Genomic DNA, 21,818 nt, shown 5'->3' with positions numbered 1-21,818 from the left:
TTTAAGTAAGTAAGTAAGTAAAATTTATTTATATAGCGCTATAGTAAACAACTGAGGTTGTCTTACAAAAAAAAAAAAAAAAAAAAAATTCCAATTTGGGATCATTTAAAAAAAGATGGAACATTTTCTGAAACTGTACATGCGATTTGAGTGGAGTGATACAAACTGGCTGATTCAGGGACCAGAAGTACAAATTGTTGGTTTTGGCCTTTTAATGGAAAAATAATGACCAACACCAGGATTAATCTGGTGTTATGATTTACAGACCACTTTAATTTGAGGACCATTTGTATCAGTATGTGCATAGATTATTATTATTATTATTTTTAAACATACAGCTTTACTGTAAAAAATACTTGATTTTTAAAAATGACACTAAATACTTTCTCTTTTAGTTTTCCTATTGGACACAGGGTCAGTTAAGAATTGTAGTTTTTATTTTGATACCTGCTACTTATGTATTTAATATCAATTAATGTAAATTAAAAAAAAATATTGCCTTCAAGTTAATAATATATTCTATACTTGGAATAAGTTAACAAGCACTTTGTTACTTTTTGAAACAGCTGTACATTTATGTATTGTTGTGCACAGAAACATTGGTTAATCTAGTAAATGATATTCTCTTATCACTAACAAACAGCGCAAACACTTGAAATGTGATATAGATAATTTTCAGCTGGTACAGATACACTTACCAGCCACTGTGTTAGCTACATCTTTTTCACCGCACGTTAATTCAAATTTCCAAATCAGCAATTCGGTGTGTGCAGGACCTGGACAAGATAACCTGCTGAAGTTCAAATTGGGTATAAGAATGGGAAGGATTTAAGTGACTTTGAGTGTGGCGTGGTTGTTGGTGCCAGACAGGCTGGTGCCAGTATTAGCTGGTCTCTATGGTTTACAGATGGTCTTAAAAAGATAAAATATTCAGTGAGTCACAGTTCTCTGGGCGAAACTTCCTTGTTGATATCGGAGGTCAGAAGAGAATGACCACACTGCTTTGAATAGGAAGGCAACAGTAACGCAAATAACTTGTTATAATCAAGGTATGCAGAAAAGCATCTGTGAACAGCAGCAGAAGACCACTCCTGTCAGCTAAAACTAGCTATGATTTGCACAACCTCCCCCAAACTGGACAACAGATGACTGGAAAAATGTTTCCTTCATATAAAGTACAACACTGAACGTAACAAAAAGCATTTCTTTACATCACGCACCACATTAAACTGCACACTCTGTTTTCTTTAGTCTTCCATTAACCAAGGCTTTATTATTAATTTAAAGAAACACAAAACATTTGAAAATGGTTCCTTTTGTTCTGTCAAAGTAGTCAACTGAAGTACTCTGTGACATAGAAAAAAAAGGTCTAAAATACTTGCTCAAATCACATTTACAGCACAGCAAGCACAAAATAAATATTTACATTAATTTATAAATTTATCTCTAATAAATTATAACCCCATCTCGCACACACATTAAAGTCATAACGAATATAGGTCTGTACAACAGATGCTGTGTGTGTGTGTGTGCCTGTGTGTGTGTCCAGAAGGCTTAACGGTGGCTTGTTTGGCATTTACAGCAACCTCCAACTGCACTGACGAGTTTACAGCAATATAGAAAACACTTTGTTGTGATCACTGGAATGTAAGACTAGCCAATAAGTTCGATATCTGAATCCAATCAGCATGGTTTTTGTCCAAAATACAAAACAAAATGAAAAAAAAAAACAAACAATCAAAACTCCCGGAGCTCCAGTGTGTGATTTTTATGTGACTGATTTCAAAACATTTATGTTTAGATGAAACAAAACTTGCCCCAAACATTATTGATGACCAACCATTACATGCAGAAAACAACTTGTTAATGTGTGGGGAGGGAGCAAAGGTCTAACGTGTTCACTCGTGACATCTTGTCTGCCGGGCTGTTTACTGTAAGTGTGAAAATGTAAAACGTCTGGTTCAGTATTGAACTACTGTCTGTACTTTAACGACTTCTTTGTCAAATCTGTGTCAGCATGCACGTTTCTCCATCTGTTTGCAGAAAAAGAATATGGCACTCTGGCAGTGCTTGACTGCATCTTTCTGGTTTACTCTGTTTGGTGATGTTTGTCCACTAACCCAGGTGCATGACTTGTGTTTCTGAGAGTGGAAGGTGCTCAGCAGCTACACTGCAGGATAAAAAACAAAAACAAAAATCATTCGAAGTCATCGTCATACTCATATTCATCCAAGTCCAGGTTGCAGTGCGGGGTGGGGATCTCAAAGAAGTGTCTCTTTGTCAGACCCAGCTCACTGGAGATGTGCTGCCCTAAAGGGCTCAGCGGATTTTCATACCTAAACAAAAATACACACAGACAAAACACTCAGTGTCATCAGGGAAAAGATACTTTAACACATTTTAAACCGTCACGAAACAGAAGTCAGAAGTAGTCAGACCAGTTTTTCTTTGCTGTCAGGCCTCCTGTTCTTTCAAATTTAGCAATGTGGGATAAAATTCACAGGCAAAGTTTAGAACAGTGACAGTGAAACTTTGGAAAGAACAGCTGATCAAGCCTCATATTTCCATTCTAAAAACGTCAGAATGCATTCTGACATTGACTGAGGCCAGTCAATTTTCCCCTCCACCTGTTCCTTCTTCACAGCTTCTATACTGGCCTCGACCCATAGAAGTCATTCAAAGTCATTCAAGAATAAAACTGAATTTGACCAACATTTACAGAAACGTTGGAGACATGGTTGATATATATATCTGCCTTCTTTCAGAGAGCTAGATGAAGTTAATGTACCAGGATATCAATATAACAAGCGAGAAATTTGTATTATTTTTCCTTTGATTTAGTTGTAAAGTTTATCAGTTTATTAGCTTTAGGGGTGAGGGTGATTGGATCTTTATTTAGAGAAACAAGTATTCCCATCTAATTCTTAGCAAGAAAGTATATTCCCCAAAAATGTCAAAGTACTTTTTCAGTAACTTGGGTAACAGGAGCACAAGGCATGAACAGAGGTGGAAAAAGTTCATTCCCTTATTTTAAGAGGAAGAAGGATAAAAACAGAAGGTGTCCGGTTCAAAAACAGACTCCCAGGTCCAGGCAGTGGCCACGATCATGACACCCTGCTGGCTGACATTACAATTATCTGCCCTATGCTCAGATCAGTGATGGGACAGGTAGACGCTAGGAGTGGGTTTAGGACTAGACTTTCCCAGAGGAAGAAGAGGAGAACAGCTGAACCCTGGTGGCACCCTCAGTTTCTTACCTGCTCTGGTTAGCAGCCATGCTTTAGATTTAGTCGGTAGTGTTCCTAAAACCGCCACACAACATAGCTGTCAACAGTCTCATTTATCACAAACTCGCTCTCAGGGCGGCATTGAGCCATGACTCCTGAAAACTTAACAACACAGTGCACTCTCACTCATCTTATGACTTTATCTATGCCATCTGTGAATACTTTACAGCACACTTTCACTCTTCACACAGAAAAATGACTTTACTGATAATAATGATGAATTTTAGATTTACATAGTCAAGCTTAAGGTTATGTGCCTGCTGTCCAAAACAACTTTAAGTAATCAGATATATGCTTACTAATAGCCACAGTTCATGTTCCATCTTATGTGAACAGATTACATTAAAGGAACCATCATACAGATGGCATTAATAATACTCAAATAAGGATAAAATAATCAGTAATTGCCTCAAAGGGGAAAAGTTCAAATTAAACTGGAGGCACTACGACTTTCAGCTGCTGTTGTTCAGGCTTGCAAGCAAAATCAATCCCAGTTTTATTCTCATTTTTTGCACCAATGAGAACAAAAAAAACATCCAATTGCAAACAAGGAGGCTAAAGCTACCATATTCCAATTTATCATATTGCATCAGCTATTCATCATCAAACTTCAGAGACCTCTGGTGCCGTCCTAAATGTAAAAGCATTTTGAATTTGTAAGAAGAAAAGAACTTTTTTTTAAGACTACGAGTGGACATGAAAGTGAATCCTTTTTTCTTTTATCTTTGCTTAAGAAAAACTAAATGTTTGAGAAAAACTGAACCTTGGGTTGTAACTGCTGCCATTTCTGGCAGACCTGTGAGTAACATCACACTTACACATCGTTACACTGGTCATTGCCTGCCTCCTCGGTTACCAGTATGTCGTACTCCTCTGCAGCATATTTCTCCCAGTTTGACAGCTCCTGTCCGTCCGTCTCCACGTCCTTAAAAACACGACAAGTTACATGATCCACTGGCAGGAAAACGAGACACGATGCTGTGTCAAATGTGGTGGCATCCAGTCAGAATTCAATCTTGCTCACCCTTATGACAGAGAACGGGTCCTTTTGCTCGTGGTCCAGGTACTTCTCGATGTTGAAGAGCGTGTCAAAGAAGATATGAGCCATCTTGCACCTCTTAAGATCCCGCAGAGTGATCTTACCTGGACGACAAAAATCAGCTACTTCAAATGGAACATTTATGTTTATGATATTAGGTAACTTGTATCTGTCTATATGAGGTTTAGCCTAGGAAGTAGTACTGGTAACCCAGCTACAACATCTACTAAGTCTTTTTACGGTTTGCCTCATCTTGGGGCGGAGGGAGGGATGGGTGTGGTGTTTTGTCCGGAGATTAAAACAGAGTATGGCTTTGGTGACAATATTTCAAACTCTGGCTGCAAATAACGATTTCCCTACTGCTTATTTGGACAATAAATACTTTAAAAGGTAAACTATACTTAATGTTTACTTTCCTGTTTGATTATATTAAATTAAGAAAGAAGAAATCTGAAAACAAAACTTTTTTTTAAAAAAAACAATTCAGGTCATAAACTTAATTTCACCTAAGTAAGCTGTGCTGCTTGGTGACTTAAACAAAGTGATGGAGCGAATTTCTATCACACTGTGGATAACACCAGCAGCTGTCTCTCATCTATCAGTGTCCCCTCAGATAATGATCAATGACCTGGCTTCAAAATGTGTGTGCACGCATGCCACTGTGATTGTGGCATGCGTGCAAACTACAATGTGAATGTCTGAGTGTGTATTAATGTAAAACAGGTCTGACCTTCGACCTCAGGCTTGACAAGGTCAAGCATTTGGCAGAGGCAGTCCTCAAAGGGCAGCGGCTCAACAGCCATGGCCTCCAGCTTCTGGCACTGCTCCTCGTAGAAGTACTCCAGCTCATACATGCTGAGCACCCCGTCCCCATCCAGGTCCATACAGCGGAACCAGTACTCTATGCTAATCAGACATAGATAACGTGAAAGAGGAGGGGCCAGACATGAGCGCAGATGAAACCTCTAAGCAAAAGGATGACGCAATCAGTGTGGCTGAGTGTCAAGATACCTGGTGTCAGTCTTCTTGTCTTCCTCAGAGATGAGGAACCAGACGAAATCAGCGTAACTCAGCCGCCCCTCCTTATACACTCGTCTGTCCCTGACGGAAAACACACAAAACTAGTATTAAAGCTGGCAGTGGAGACTAGATAAGACTTTCATCTTTTTAAACTTGATTACATTTACCTTGTTACTGTTCCTGAGAATATTCTCTCAATCATCTTCTGTGAAATGGCTGGAAAACAAATACACAAAGGGGTCACTTCCAATCCACTGTGTTTGGAAGAAATATCTCTTTTCCCTCTTAGGCAACAGCTCCTTCAGTTACTATACAACTTTTTCACAACACATGTAATCCATTCTCACAGTCTGTAAATCCAGACTGGCTAGTGCAGCTCTTTTTTAGCTTGACAATGCTATAAATCCTCTGGTCATCATTTCGACTGTACGGTGTTAGAAATTGTGCCAGACTTGGCGTCATTGGAATCGAGTATATATGCTGCTCTCTTATTGATCTCGTGTCTCATTTCCCCTGCTTCACTCACAGACCATCAACCAAGAACATGTGGTGTGGAGTGTGTGGGGAGGAAGTGTCAAAGACAAATCTTTTTTTCCTGGCTGTGTGTTTGTTTTGTGAGGAGTAAGCCCGGACGGACCCAATAACATTTACAAATGCCTTTTTTTGTTCTATGTAGTTTCAGCCTACTGACTGTGCTGCCACTGGCAGCAAGACTTAAGCAGAGTTCATTTGGTTCTGATGAGGCTGAGCACTCCTCTTCTATCTTCTGTATGCATTTTTACAAAATACATGTTGATGGGACATAAAGAAAAAACTATATTGACCAAACTAATGATTTAAAAAAGGCAGGGGTGTGTTTGTGCACCTTGGTCATTGTGTCCTGCTAAGTCCTTCTGGTCTATGTAGAGGTCGTGATCGGTGTCCAGCTCCCAGAACTTGCAGTAAATAACATAGAAATGTTCGTAGGAAAAGAACTCTGTCAGCTGGTTCACATCCTCTTCTTGCTCCAGCAGCGCCACGTTCTACCCAGCAGAAAGTAGAAAAATCTCTCATTATGATTATAGACCAGTTACTATTGAAAATGATTCTTTTAACAGTTTATAAAGTCCCATCCCCCAAAAATTGAAGTTAATATGCATTTCCATATTGATGTGATTTCATTATTATTTTTTGAAAAGAGAAAAAAAAACATGTGAGATGTTTTAGAGTCCAAACAAATTGAGAGAAATGGTTATTATACATCTGTTTAAATTAAAAAAAAAAAAAAAAGCAGAGTATGTGAATAAATACCTGGAGAAAGTTACTCTTCCTGAGCTCAGAACATGTTATTTTCCCCGTCCATGACCGGTTCACATTGTAAAATACCCTCTGAATCACCTGAAAAACAATGGACAGTCTTATCTTTGAGATAATGCCATTTCCGTGTTTCACTACAAAGTGCAGTGGTGTATAATTAAGGCATACCGTTGTGATGTATCGCGAGTGAAAGTCTGGTGCCTCTTTTAGAAAGGCCAGGCCCGGGTGTGAGTTCACTACATCCTGGGAACATAAAGAACAAACCAGCTCACTTTGATGTTACTCTGCTTGATTTATAAAGCCAAACAAAAACAAAATAAACAAACAACCAAGCGATAAAGATCACCCCGATGACACGCTATGCCTTCTGCACTAACAAAAAGATACGCTCAGTTAAATTCTGCAGTTATTTCCAGGCACCAGCTAAATGACAGACAACATCTGTCTTTCTTTACAGGTATACAAAGCACATGACTTTCAAAGAAGGAATGAAAATGAACAAAACTGATTCACACATCAGTAGCTGCCAGTGTTTATAGTTTATAAACAGTGCTATGTAAAGAAATTCTCCTTTTTAGGAAATCAGAATTTTCTTTGATTTACAAATTTTTTAAAATTCTCGTCCAACTTGTTTTGGGATGAGCTTGAGCCCTTTTTAACTGACAACAAAGTGTTAGGAAGGCCAAAAAGAACATGTTTACTGAGTGACCTTCTCTCCTTTCTAACGCCATAAAGTCACAGTGAGGGTGCTGCATTTCAAGTGAACACTGCAGCTATATTCTTGCCGTGAAACTCCCTCATGTCGCTTCTTTATTCTACTCCCCATCTTTCTACTGGAGGAAAGAATTGTTGACATAAATGTGAAGGCGGCAATGAAATTAAAAGGCCTTATTTTCAGGGCAGTCGTCGTGCCTCTTTGACTCTTACTGTGAGAAATTAAATCATAGAGAAACACATAAATCACAGGGCACAGGAAACAGGCGGGGACAGTCAAATCTACTCCACTGCAATCCGCCTTTCATTCATCAAAACAGTCAAAGGCGATTCGCTGAGTGGAACCACACAAATTAAACGGCGTGAGCCACAAGGCATCTCTGGTGGTATGCTAACGGGCGTTCAGCTCAGATCGCCACTTCTGCCAGCATGAAAATGAATCAGGTGTAGGGTGGGGCGTGTGTGGCACACCAACAGCTTGTCAGCTGGGATGCGAATACAAATAGCCGCCACAGCAGGTCCACATGGTAAGAATTTCCAAACAGTCAATTAAACCTCTCTTTTGAGGACAATAAATGAACCATAAGTCCAGGTTTTTGTGACTATTTTAGTACCATAATGCATTTATAACATGAGCCACATTTTCATCTCTATCAGGAGACTCTTCTCTCATAACACTATATTCCAAGCTTACAGTAAGGTGGCTGAATTAGCCCTCCGCCACATGAAAAAGCACAGTCTCAGCAGGGCAGTCTAAAAACATACGTCCAGTTTGCACCACCCAAGCCAATGCTATTTTGCCATCCCACACTGCCAAATCCAGCCCTCTCCCTGGGTGTGCTACAGCCAGTACCTGCAGGAATGGAATAAAGTCATCTTGTTCCAGGTAATTACAGCCAGGCTTGGCCAAGAGGTGCACAAATTTAGAAGCGTCATCATGACAGGTCAGCAGAGTTCTGGAGGAGAAAAGAGAGAACAGATGGTTACAAGGTTACTCCCACTTTGGCTGTTAAGTTGCCTCTGTCTGTTTTATCATTCCTTCAAAAGCATAAGTTTGACAATGTTGTACTAAAAAGTGCTTATGTGAAAGTATAATACATTCTGAAATTAAGATTCTGTATCGCTGCTGGGTGATTATAAGCATGGAGTGTTATGGTAGCAACTCAAAAATAATGGGAGTGTCTGTTGTGGCCTCTTCTAAGAATGGCTCAGTCATGAGCTAAAGTCAAAGGGTAAGTCTGTCCAGTTCTCTGGAGGCTTAAGATATTAATACAAGAGCATGCCTATTGCACACAACCACATTCAGTGCAAATCACCAGTATAAAAGCCCCTTGGTATTCCTTTCAGTTTCACGTAGAAAGACACTGAAAGGATGTTTTCATTTATACACTGTATGTATACAGAGGGTCTTTCCCCTTGTGATGTTTATGAGGGCAAAGATTTTTGTTTAGGAATGAAAAGGAAAATGCAATAACAGCAGAGATAATAGCAGTGTATGTTATTCCCAGCGAGTGGTCATCATTGTTCAAAGGAGATTGTTTAAGCCATTTGGCTGTGAGTGAATGCACCAGTGGTCTAGTGACAATAAGAGAAGCTATTGTCTTACTTTCTCCACATAGCCACAAACTTGTGAACGGACACGAAGCCCGTCCTGTCGCCTCCAGCTGAGCAGAACAATGGCACTTTCCAGTAGAGGGGACACTCACAGGCCTATGGAGACAAGGTGGCAGAAGAAACGGGGTAGTGTGTGATCAGGATTTAGAGAAGATAGAGGAGAAAGATTAAATAGAAATGCAAACTCCACAAAACACATGTGACCATTAATGCAGAAATGAATAGTGAAAAGACATCAGAATCAGAATGAGTGTTTCACGGTTTAAAGACTTCCCAGAGGAAACCTAGCTGTCATTGCTCTCTTTACTCAGGTTCCCCTCTGACCATCACCAACCTTCTTCAAGGTCACGGAAATAATATTTTTCCAGGAGGTTTTAAACATCAGCAAACATTCGTACAGTCAGGAGCTAAATGGCACTAATGAAAATAATTTGCTGTGTGGCAGCTCCATGCTACAAATTATCTACTCACCTTGGCAACCTGCCCCATATCCTCAATGGTGGCTCTTTCATTTGGGAATTGGGAAAATATTTTCTCAATTTTGGAAATGAGGCCGTCAATGTTAAGGTTGGCTTGGGGACGGCCCTGTGGGAAGTAAAACTTGGGAATGCTTTCACTCAGTGCTGTGGTGACTGGCTCCTCCGTCCTCACCTGAGCCTGGGATGAACACAGAGAAACAAGCAGTTAGCGGCTGATGCTAGCAAAGGCTAAGACCACTCAGCTCAAGTATTCCAGCATGAGCTCGAGGCTCGTCTGAACACAAACTCTACACATTGCTGGCATTCATGTAACTATACCTCTCAGCAGCCCAAAGGCCATCAGGGAAGAGTTGTGACTACTCAGCAATCACAATTATTCATGTGATTGACATTTTGCTCCAATACAAATTCACTAAAAGATAAATAATATCTACCAGTGTTTGTAACTTATAATCATTTATTTATGAAACAGTGTCAAAAGGATTTAAGAATTTAGGGCTTTAGACTGGATTTAGAAATCTGCAGATAGTAGAAGTCTATAGTCATGATGTGGACAACTTGTGCTACATTAGTCAAATGATTGGTCTAAAGGGTGTTTTGTTTGAAATCTTAATGGAGAATGAGCAGTTTGTACTGAATAATGATTACAGGCTACCTGTGGCCAACTACAATAGGGTATTATACTAAATTTAGTCTTGCAATCTTTGTGCACTGTGATTCAGATGTAAACATGGTGACTTAAAACAACAAGTGTGTTTTAATAAGTCATTTTAAAACTGCTCTACTTTTGTTTCCACTTAAGGAAAACACAGAATTTCAAGATTTTATCTTAAATGTTAGGATCCATGTAAAGAGAAGTGAAAAAAATAATTGCAAGATTTTACTACAAGCTTCCTAATAAATGCATGTAAATGGAGAGGCACACTATCAAACATGGTTCATGGCAGATGTTATGGATGGCTCTTTCAAGTACCCAAGTAAATCACGAGTGACAGTGTTATCACTTAAACGAGTGCTGTTCGTCTACGGCCACTATGGTTGTCTTTAGTGGAGGGAAACACAGCTGAGGAACTAAATGAGTTTCGGACTGCAATGTTATGAATGTGTGCCTCAAAAGGAGAGCAACAGCTTTTTAAAAACAGAAAAATGAAAGCCTGCCTTTTTTATTTGTTTTTGTTTTAGCTGTGGGTATTTTTCTTCTTTATTATTGACTGTGATCTATTTTATTCTGTTCTACGAAGCACTTTAGAGTTATGTCTTGAAAAAAATGTTATACAAATAAAGTTTATTTGTTTTATTGGCAGGATATTATAGGCAAGAAACAAAACTGAAACAGGATTAAGTCAGGGATATACTCTGAACACAGCAGAGGCTAGTGGCTTGAAATGAATGTATTCACCTTCGATGCTTGTGTTTGTGCAGTTTCCTAAGTGATATAAAAACCTGCCTTTATGTTGGAGCTTGCATACGTCTGTGTCTGTTATTATTACTATGATCCCAGGCAGAAAACATCATTTTTTATTGTCAGAGCTTGGTTGCTTGTGCTGTATAATATTATTTTGTTCATTTATGCTTTGTTTAACCATGAAAACATGTGTTTCCTGACTATGGAAAATAACATATTCTCTATTCTAACAATGGAGACATAATATTATGTCCAGGAATGTCACAGTGAATCCAACTGACCACACCAACAGAGCATAGCTGGCATATTAGGAAGATATCAAACTCACTGATAAAAATGACCACTGTGTCACTCACACGGTGCTATGAGCCTTACACATAAAAAGACAACGCGCTCAGTGCCAAATGAGTTGTTATGCTGCACTTATCACTATGCAGACTTTAAAAGACGTACAAATTACCTTGTAAAATCATCACTAAGAACTTGAATGACTGTGTAAACATTAGACTACTTCTTATTGTTGCTATTTTATTGCCATTTTATTATTGTTGTAATTTTAATGTTTGTTTGAAACAGGTCTCTCTTGTAAATGAGACAGTGAGTCTCAATGGGACTACCTGTATAAATAAAGGTTACATTTAAAAAACAAAACAAAAACCCAGTTACTAAATACAGCCTGAGCAGACTATACTTTGCTCTCAATCGTCATTCTCAAAGACTATTCAAATGAGTCAACAATGCTCTAACCGAATCATTTTGTGAGGCCTCTAATAACTACATAAACACACCCACACTTTGCTCAGTTAAGACACCAAAAATAACATCTTGCTGTTTCTTTTGGTCAAACATGTATTCTACCCAAAGTTTATTAGACTAAGTCTCCATGTAACATCATGACTGTAACAATAAAACATTCAACAATAGCTTAGAAAGGCCTTAAATTACAGATCTAAACATAACAGGATGGTAAATCTTTCCTTGCCAGCTTCTACTTATATGACTGTTAGTACTGTCTGAAAATGTTTTGTTGTACTCTAATAAATGATGAATGCTGCTGATCCTCCGCTCTTGTCAACTGTGTTGGTGTGAGCCATGGCTATAAAAGGACATAAACATCTCCCGTTGCCCTGCCCCGCACTGTCCCCTCTTTCTCTCACTTCATGCTAACCGCTAGCAAAGCTCTTGAGCACAACTGCTAAGCCACATGACATTTTACATATTCCCCATGATGTGGTCTGAAAGAGGACAGAGAGGCAGCTGTGCATAACATACCACAAAAGATGAAACACCATCCAGTACGCTTAAATTTCCTACATCTCCGTACAAATGAAGAATACCTTCATTAACAAAAAGAAGAACTGATTGCACAACAATATTTCACATGACACAGCTGTGCGTGAAAGCAAAGTTTACAGTATGCCCAGAAAAAGACTTAACTACTACTTTGCCTTTATTTGCCTAATCCGTTATTGTACTTTAATTAGTAATTGTGCTACAGTGACATCTGAATACCAAGAAAGTAAGCCCATAAATACCAGTCAACATTAATAGACCTGTCCCCTCACTGAAAGGCCAGCAAAGCCTGTTTGACACAGCATACACTCACACAAACACCTGCCTGTCCTTGCTGGAAGGCTCTCAGCCTCTTCTTAAACCGAGAGGGCAGAACAAAGTCACATCCACGTGCCAGCAGAGCCAGCTCCTTCCTCAGGTCAGGGTCCTGACGCAGGGATAGCTCCTTCATCCTCATCCTCGCTCCACACAGGACGAGGAACACATAAACATAAACAACACTCAATCCAGCGTTATCCCCTTGACCATGCAGTCACCACTGTAAGTTAAAAGGCAGTGGAAGCAGTGAAGCTTCTCTGTGCGTATGTCCCTGTGGTTGTCCTCCGTTTGAGTGAGAGCCACTTAATGCATGAGAGCAGCTGCTACTGTGACTCTCTCTCCCATTCCAGATCTGGTCTCACAATTTCAGCTCAGCCTGCTGCTCTGTCCCAGCCTCTACCCAACATGCACACGCACACACACAGACGCAGCAGTGTCAGGGAGCCCTTGCCTCAAAGCTGCTGGGGAGATAAGGAAGAACTGGGTGCATGTGTGTGGGAGTCACCTAGTGTATGTGTGGGATGGGAGGGGGTTCAATGGATCTGCCCTTTCCAGTTTGCATTCCTGAGTCCTCATTGAAGGTTATGTAAAGAGACAGACCTGTTGTTGCAGCTAGCAGTCGCCAGAGTTCAACTACAGGATGGATCTCCATATGACAATGTCACACTGTTCAAGCTAAATGGTTTTCCTTCTGAAAGCTTCCACAAAACAAAAAACTTGGGAAACTGACCCCCTTATTCTTTAAAAGGCATCAGGGTGCTAATGAGAAAATTCAGAATAAACCCCTGAAGTGATGGAATATAATGAAAGCTGCATATTACTTCTACTGTCACTAAATTTGCCTCCAAGCATAGATCACAAAAAGAGATTGAGCCAGAACAAGCTACTGATGCATGGGTATGTAAAGTAAATAAGAAGGGTATTTACTATTTAATGACAGAAAACAAGGGTCCACTCATCAGATCATATCTAGACAGCCATACATTTTCCCCATACGTTCTGCATGCTGTCTTCTGGTGGTTTTTGTTTTGCCTTCCCTTCGCAAGCTTAGGCTGCCAGCCATTCCACATCTTATTATAGTTGATGGGCAACAGAGCGAGGCAACGGGACATGCCAAATTCAAAGACTGATGACCGAACCAGTCCGTGCCTATTAAAAGCACCACCAAGCACTGTTTGGGCAATCCAAGAAACTAGATCTGGAAAAACATGAGTGTATCTTTAGTCCTCAAACAAACATCTACTTCCGATTGCTGTTATCCTGAAATGACGGCAATTACATCAATTCTCCATAAACGCACTGATCTAACAGCTGTAGAGTTGCGTTGACTGCAGAGATTGTAGACAGGGCAAAGCCCAACGCCTAAACACCTTCTCATGCAAGTAGCTAATCAAACAGAAATGTCATAGAAATGTCCGCATCAGAAGACTATGTAAATAAACCTGTATCTGTTAATGGCATTGTCCATAGAAACTAAAAGCACACCCACTGTATTTTTAGATGACAGGACTCCACAGTTTTCCACTGGTTTCTGCTCAGTCCCAGTCCCTGGCGTCTTCCCTACAGGATGCTGCTGCTGCTTGATAAGCTGTTTGTATACATTCATTTCACATCAGCTGCCTTTTGCTGATGCTCTCAATACAAATGAAACGTAGAAAGGAAAGCACAACCAAAAGAAACAAAACAAAAACACCCCAACAAACCCTTGACCAGATTCAAGCTTGAACTCTCATCTACTGTTCAGTCTATTTTTGCATAAGCAAACAAAATGTGAAGTCTGTTCCATAAACAGAGCCATCACGACACAGCAGGGATAACAATGTGTTGTTTTACACATGTAAAAATAACCCCATGGGTGTGAGAAGTGATGGTGCACAGGTTCTGTATAAAGTTTGTGCTTTTTAATTAACTAGATAAGACGAGCTCCAGCAGGCGCTATAACAAACTAAATCATCTTAGGGCCACTCCAGGAAAGTTGTCTGAACAGCACCTTGAGAGGCAACTATCTTACAGACAAGCTGCTAAACATCCCCGGGCTGATGGGTCACTTAGTAATCAGAAAAGCAGGAAAACTCAAGCTGACCCCATAATGTGTCCAATCTCTAAACTGTGAAATCTGATTTGTACACAACAATATGTTAAGTCATGTTGACTTAACCGAATTACAGATGAGATTATGAAACACACTGTTCACTGTTAGAGACCTCTGGCAGATCTACGTGTTAGCATTTCAAGCACTCAGATGGCAAGATGAAGGTGGATTTTAGATGGGCTTCAGCAGACTCATACTCTACAACTATGATATTCAAGAGACCAAACCCACCAATCCTATCTGACAGTGACATGATTTCTACATCCAATCAGTGGCGACTTAAACCATCACAACCCTTTGGTAGAGCCACAGCTTGTTCACAGAATGAGAACAAAGCCAGTGTTGCAGTGAAATCCAGAAAGCTCTAACTCAAATCCCCACAACTGGGATTTGAGTTAGACCATCTATGATGGGGATTTGGGATACATGTGAATATTTGTCAGACATTCAACTGAGTAACTGATAACACAGTGGTCACAGACAGAACATGATGTGAGTAACAAATGTCATAGCAGTCTAACCTAGATATTTGAATGAAAATCAATGTAACCAATATGAACAAGAAGTAGAGCAAAGGAAGAAGCTGTAGCTGAGACACAGGCACACCGGTACTTGTATAACAGCACTGCAGTCTGTTTGTTTAAAGATTAGGTTGTAAAGGAAGTTTGTAAAGTTTTTTTCTTCTATTGGCACCATAAGATATTTAAGCAGGATGATAAAATGTTGATGTACCGTACTTTTTTGACATTAATGGCATAACTAGGTAATAGGAATTAATATGTCAAACAATTACACTTTTTATCAAGATATTCAAATCTCATGAAAGTAGGAGATGCCACCACTGAAGAAATATGCTTTCAATGCATCCTGTAGTTTTACAGAAAGCTCACAGTACTAGTTAAAAACAACATTTGCTATTGTACAACGTTGACGCACAAATGACTGAGACTCCAAAATAATAGCACTTGCGGGAAACACTTTAACACCTGGTGCTCTCTGACAGGTCAGACAACTGATAACGTGACCCCAGACCCCCTGCTTCAAATAGCTTCTATGTTGCTGAGTGCAACCAAGCATGTTTTAAAAAGATGTCTTAAGAAATGCACGATATACCAAATGCAGATGCGGAGAACAGAAAAAAAAGTGAAACTCTCAAATGCAATGTGCTCTCACTGCCCTATATTTCAATAACTCACTGTTTGACCAATTGGACTCCTAACACTGAAGTGATTTTACGTGTTGAGCTACACAGCAGCTCTGAAAGCCAAGCATTCACGGGAGAGCTGATATTTACTGTACATAGTGTAAATAAAAGACCTGCGACTACATATCCTGACAATGAGCAGCATCTAATGGAAGCAGTTTCAAAGGAAATTACGCAGAAGATGAATGTGCTGCCACACCTCATCTCACTGGCAGAGTTCTGGGTATCCAATGCCAGCACAAGGGAACCAAGGCTATCTATATCAGTGTCTGATGTCAAAGTCAGACCAGCTGTTCCAGGCTGCATCAGTGTGACATAAATCGAATTTTTTAGTAATCCTTTGAAGAATGCATCTGTATGCAGGAATTCATTTTGTTGTCTTAAAATAGAAGTATTGCATTTATTCACCCTCACAATCCCTCTAATATTGAGTGACACAGTGTGACCACATGCCATGACACATCACAGCAGAATATACAAACTGCCCAGCAGTTGCCTTATAACTGATTGATCAGCGGAGAGAGGGCATTAGCGGGCAAATTTCACAGTGGTGTGTGAGAGTGCGTGTGTGTGTGTGTGTATGTATGCAAATATCCAAAAGTTTAGATTCAACCCTCCAACTGTTCAAATGATTAAGGCTCAAGATAAAGAACAGAAACAAAGAAAGCCCCTGATAGACAGTTAAAGATAATCGATTACTCTAGTTTCAAAGAGTGACTCTACAATCCACACTTCCTCTTGTGGTCAGGCTATTAAATAATCAACTATAGCTATGAAGAATGAGGTTTTACCTCAACCCCAAAATTTATAATAGATAAAACTGATGGACATTTAATTAGTTAATTTCATTTTATTGTCCTCTATTGAAATACGCTGTTTATCTGTGCCTATAAGGCTGTGCAGTAAGTTGTAAGACCATAGTTAAGCATAGTTATTTATTTTATAACATACTACCACTAGTGCTACAACTGGTCCTGCTAGTCATGTTTCTAATATATAAACATGTAAGTTGAAACAAACATTAGATCTCATTCTCCTGCTCTGTTATTTTACATGTCTACTTGAAGATCTCCTCATGCACCTCTTTAGCATGTCACTAACATGCAGGAGGTGGGGTCCTGAGGACCGTATGCCTCCAGCTGTCTCAGGCTGTCTCACTGTCATCACATGCACTAATGTCCACAATCTATCACTACTCTAGGCTTTCACGTTGCACTTCTCATCCTAACAGATTATGAGTCCTTGAGCAGATATACAAAATATTTACGGGCAGCTAACTATTTTGTGTAGATTGTTTTTAGGCCATAATCTAAACAATCCAAAGCAAAGCACCTTGGACCCAGCACAGTAAGAAGTACAGCACACAGACTGAAAGAAGTAACCAGAGCGCCAGGGACAGGCTAGGTTCAGACACTCCCACTTCTCATACCACACTAATTCATGGGTGAGGCCTGAACATTTGGAAAGTATTTGACTAATAATCACTACATACGCCTACAGACAAGAAGGCTCCACTGTGACTGGGTAGAGTGGACAGCCTCTAAATGTCTTTGATGCTGTAGGTCACTCAGCATCCTCTTGTGGCCAGTGAGAGCAAACAGAGATCCCAGAACATACAAGTAAGGGAAACTTGACAATTAAATCAGTGTTAATACAGAATTTAAAAAAGAATTACAAAAAAAACATTGCAAAGACAGATGTTAAGCAAATATAAGTGAAATCCACACTATGTCCATTTAGAAGTAGCATTAAACGGGACATGTATGCTTTGTATGACAAAGCTCAACTTATGACTAAAACAGAATTTTTTTTTTAGATTGGAAAAAAGTAACTAGGAGGAGGATAACATTAATGTTTACGAACTTTTCATGTGAGATATTTCGATGCTAAAGTAAATTATCAGTGGCAGAAGCCAATGTTTATCTAGTGTGTTGCATTAGTGTTGCACTGGTTAAAAGTTGTTTTAGATCTTGTTTAATAAAGTGTGATGAAGAGGGAAGTTTCTTTTTTCTCCCTTGTTTCCATGTTGCAAAAAGGAAAACTAAACAATAACAACAACAAAAAAGGCCCCAAAAACTCTACCACTTTTGGCTAAATTAGCATTTTTAACACTGACCCAGAATTTCAAGCTCAGACATGTCCTTTTTGCAAGTACATTAAGTTTGTACGTCATTCATTTAACTCACAATAGCATAGCAGTTGTTTGGGTCATTACTGACTGGAAAATCAACAGTTTATGATTTCAGCTAGTTTAATTAATTAGAGTTTAATGAGCCAGATAAACATTATTTGATCCTAAAATGGTCAGAAATAACAAGAAAACCCATAGTTTTCTATCAAATAAGGTGACACATAGAGACTGCATTTCCTGTTCCACATCATACTCGCTTTGCTGCTGCCCCACCAAAAGGCCCATTCTGTGCCACGAAAACCTTGGTTTAAATGTGCAAATATGGATTTAATTTCAGGTTACTGTATGGATTGCACAATACTAAAAAGATATGCAGATAAACTGCCAGTTAAACATACAAATAAGTGCATTAAAACTATAAAGATAAACTTACCAGACTGATAAGCTGTTGTGTAAAAAAATGCCAAGCCAGGATTGCTTTATAGTTGGCTTACCAGAAAGCAAAGAGAGGTTCCCCTTTCGACTTTTAAATACATGTTTACTATCGGTATGCAAAGAGTTTAAAATATTCAAATCATTGTGCAACACACCCTCAAGTACCTCAAGGTGGTTTCAGGAAGAAAAAGAACAGGGTGGCACACCTTGTTTTTCATACTAGTAAATCAAAAACTGTCTGCAGTGTAATGCCTTTAGGATAAAAAACAAAAACAAAAAAACGGACTAACAGCTGGCACAATGCAGAACTCCTTGTTTAGTGGATCTTAGTATGTTTGTGGATTTTTTCCTGTGGCACCTTAAGACCTTTTGGCTTAAATTTTCAACAATTAGTTAAATGCTTACTAAAAAACATGGAAAATATTTTTTGGAGTTATTGTTCGAATACACAGTTTACCTTCTTTGTGCTGAGAGATCTCCGTAGTACTCTTCCACTTGGTCCAGTCATTCTGGTGTTACTGCTACTTCGGGAAGGCAGGGTACTGGTAGATGGGGTGCCGAAAGGTGTACTTAAGGGAGCAGGCCTCTTCTCTGCCAGGTTCTTCTGTGATGCCACATTGTTGTTTTCATTGAAGCTTAACGACCTTTTATCAGGAGCGTCCCCAGTACCTAATTCAATAGGCTGTCCACTTTTGATTAGATCAAGATAATTTTTGAGTATTGACTGAGTTGTAGGATCACTCAACCAGTTGAGAAATAGCTCGTCTACTTTCATTTTAAGAACCGGCTGGAGAACTTGTGGTGACGGCATTTTGGGCAATGTCGTCTAAAGCTTCCTCTGATGACCGTACCTGCGAAGAATTAAAAGCATCTTTAAACTCACACCACCAATATCTGCCTCCCACACAACGTCCATAGATGACACGAAACTGTCAGAGCAGCGGCGCTGAGTAGGTCACTGAGCAAAAAAACATGACACGAGCAGTAGCCCTTGCTTTGAGTACAAACCAACACTCACTCATGTTATTGAAATTTAGCGCGAAGCGTCAATGCTTTAGCCCATAGGCGAAAGTGGAAATCCCATATGACTTCAATAATGTTTCCAGCCAATTTTAATCCACCACACGTCAAAAACGGCTGCATAAAGTAAACATTTCAAAAGCTTCTGTTAATTAAACCTATCCTTCTATGGAAGAACGGGGACTACAACAGGTTTAGCTACTATAGCTTTAGCAGCTAGCGCCAACTAGCCAATAAATGCACCCACCTTGCCGTGAATGGACAGCAATGCAAAACACGTTAATATGACTCTACATTTCCTTCATAAGCGATGATACTCAGCGTACGTTCGGCTAACAGTCAAAAATAAAAGCACCATCGAAAATCCGGTGACATTCATTTCTCTGGGAGAAAACACAGCAGACAGGAACAACTTTTCAGGCTCTCGTTCCCCTGGTAACCACACAGCGTTATCGCGAGATCGTCCACTCTCCGCGGAGTCAGTAAGCACTTGAGCTGACGCACACCTGTTAAAATTTAGAAGTGTGGAAGTATTTCTCATATAATGGTTCTATTTCCCCCGCTACATAAGCCTATTCTAACACTGTAGTATTCTCATTTATAAGTAACAACAAAAGCCTTACTGCCAAGTCTGTCTCAGTAAGTATTAGAAGTGTTTTCAAAGAAACTAGGCCGTAGCCCGTCGACTTGGACTTATTAACGTCCAATGATTTCATCTCCTAAGTTTAATAAGTTCATTTTTATGACTGTAGTATGTAGTATTATAGTGATAAAAAATATATAAGCATGTAATATAATACATAGTAAGTTTACGATATATTGTGGATTAGTATAAATTGTATGAGGTTGCTATTATTGCTTGTGCATCTTGAGACACTAATTTAATACGGGCGTTCATTCAGTCTTTTTCTCATTTAACCTGTACATCTACATTCCCTTTGATAATGTATGTTGATGATATGTATTGATATGTTTGTATGATGTCCAGCGAGAGCTGTTCATCAGTGCACTACTCATTTCCATGAAACTAGTCCTGTGTGTCCAGTTTAGCATCGTACAAACCTGATTCCGACTGTGCATGAATAACAATGATGCATGTGTGTCCAATTTCACTCTGTCTACTCAAAGCAGCTGGACTGAGCACCTGCTGTATATGGAGCTGGACATACTTATTGATTACTGTGCGGAGGAGTGGCCCCAGACATCTGGCTCCCTCATTGCATCCCCCAGCATAGAAAACAAGCAACACAGGAAAAGGTCAGTTTAGATTATTGATACCATATATGACACCTGCAATAAAAGAAAGCACAGTGGAGTATTTTTTTTTTCATCAGAAAGGCATGCTTTATAACAGACCCAAGACCCAGGCTTCAACCACTGATTTAATGGTTTGGTTTTTTTGTACTTGAGTCTTGTCTACATTAGTAAAACTGATTTCATGATCACAGGGTCGGTACTAATGGTACACCAATTTCACGTGGAATTCTTCTCATTTACACAAGCACTGCAGCCAAAACTAACATGTTGGTTATTGTTTGTTTCTGTGAAAACAATGTTGCTGGGTAATTATGTTTATTATGCAGCCAACAGAACAAATTTTGTCTGGACTAATCTTTCTCTTTTGGCATTGACTGATTATGCCTGTAAACATTTTTTCTAAACACCAGTTTTTTTGGCATATGCGCTGTGTGTAATTATTTGTTTCTAATGACTTTAATTTACTTCACTGGAGCTTTATGACTTCTGACATGACGGATGTATTTTCGAAGGTGATTTAGAATTTTTAAAAAGTTACTTTTTGATGGAACCCATACCGCAGTGGTATGCTGACAGGCTTTACTGATGTTTCTCTTTCTTTTCGGCATGAAAGACCTTGGGGACACCTATCACTCCAAACCTCTATCTCGTTAATAAGAACATTCAAAGTGCCTGTAGCTTTGTTTTTAAGAGCGCATTAACGGCGGTTCCACAGTTGTGAAAAATATCGACTGAATTCCTCTGATTGCTTCCCTTGATAACACGAGTAAATCAAATCTGAAACATCCAAAGTTGTCTGAGGCGCGGCACGTAATGAGAAACCTCTTTGTTCTGTAGAGCAGCGAACCTTACATGTGTTTTAGAGCCCAATCAATATCCGAAATGAGAAGAGAAAAAGTCAAGGTCTTGAAACTTTAGACTTTGCAACTTTTCAAAGTGTAATTATAGTGTACAAATAGGATTTTACCCAAAGCAGTGTGCATGTTGTTTTTTCACGCCTTGAAGGACATTTCAAAGGTTTGGCCGAGTCTGAAACCACAGGGGGACAGCTGGTTAGCGTAGGAAAGTGTTAGTGAGGGGTTTATGTGTGCAGCTCGCCCTTACTGCTGTCAGCTATGCTATATGGGCGCTCTGTGAAGTAGACGATAAGCAATCTGCTCTAATAAGGGGAGTGAATAAAGTTAAAAGTGTTGTGTTGTAGTTATGTGCTGTAG

General features: G+C 39.5%; 1 protein-coding gene across 4 annotated transcripts; it reads right to left on the bottom strand.

Annotated features, from left to right (window-relative positions):
• Nucleotides 1–66: 66 nt before the first annotated feature.
• Nucleotides 67–19,795, bottom strand: ppp2r3b (protein phosphatase 2, regulatory subunit B'', beta). Of its 4 annotated transcripts, XM_082508310.1 has the most exons (15): nucleotides 19,595–19,795; nucleotides 18,785–19,178; nucleotides 9,442–9,627; nucleotides 8,963–9,066; nucleotides 8,210–8,312; nucleotides 6,811–6,885; nucleotides 6,637–6,723; nucleotides 6,212–6,368; nucleotides 5,514–5,562; nucleotides 5,338–5,427; nucleotides 5,057–5,232; nucleotides 4,312–4,430; nucleotides 4,106–4,212; nucleotides 3,258–3,302; nucleotides 2,237–2,336 (listed from the first exon to the last, which is right to left on the bottom strand). In XM_082508310.1, exons 2-14 carry the CDS (start codon nucleotides 19,136–19,138, stop codon nucleotides 3,287–3,289), a joined length of 1,623 nt encoding a protein of 540 aa, XP_082364436.1. In that variant the 5' UTR covers nucleotides 19,139–19,178; nucleotides 19,595–19,795; the 3' UTR covers nucleotides 2,237–2,336; nucleotides 3,258–3,286. The 4 variants fall into 4 exon arrangements, with proteins under 4 accessions (XP_082364435.1, XP_082364438.1, XP_082364437.1 ...); XM_082508309.1 differs by lacking the exon at nucleotides 3,258–3,302 and having other exon boundaries at nucleotides 67–2,336; nucleotides 19,595–19,794; XM_082508312.1 differs by lacking the exons at nucleotides 3,258–3,302; nucleotides 18,785–19,178; nucleotides 19,595–19,795 and adding an exon at nucleotides 18,326–18,428 and having other exon boundaries at nucleotides 67–2,336.
• Nucleotides 19,796–21,818: the final 2,023 nt, after the last annotated feature.

Source organism: Aulonocara stuartgranti, assembly GCF_965226115.1.
Source record: "Aulonocara stuartgranti genome assembly, chromosome: 16".
NCBI classification, from domain to species: Eukaryota; Metazoa; Chordata; class Actinopteri; order Cichliformes; family Cichlidae; genus Aulonocara; species Aulonocara stuartgranti.
This window is presented reverse-complemented; position numbering and strand designations above follow the sequence as displayed.

Coding starts and splice junctions, on each gene's coding strand:
- ppp2r3b (XM_082508309.1), bottom strand. CDS start 19,138: ATGCCGTCACCACAAGTTCTCCAGCCGGTTCTTAAAATGAAAGTAGAC. Junction 5,233..5,337: donor GACAAGAAGACTGACACCAG/GTATCTTGACAC, acceptor ATGTCTGATTAG/CATAGAGTACTGGTTCCGCT. Junction 2,337..4,105: donor AATGACCAGTGTAACGATGT/GTAAGTGTGATG, acceptor ATTTTTGTTTAG/GTATGAAAATCCGCTGAGCC.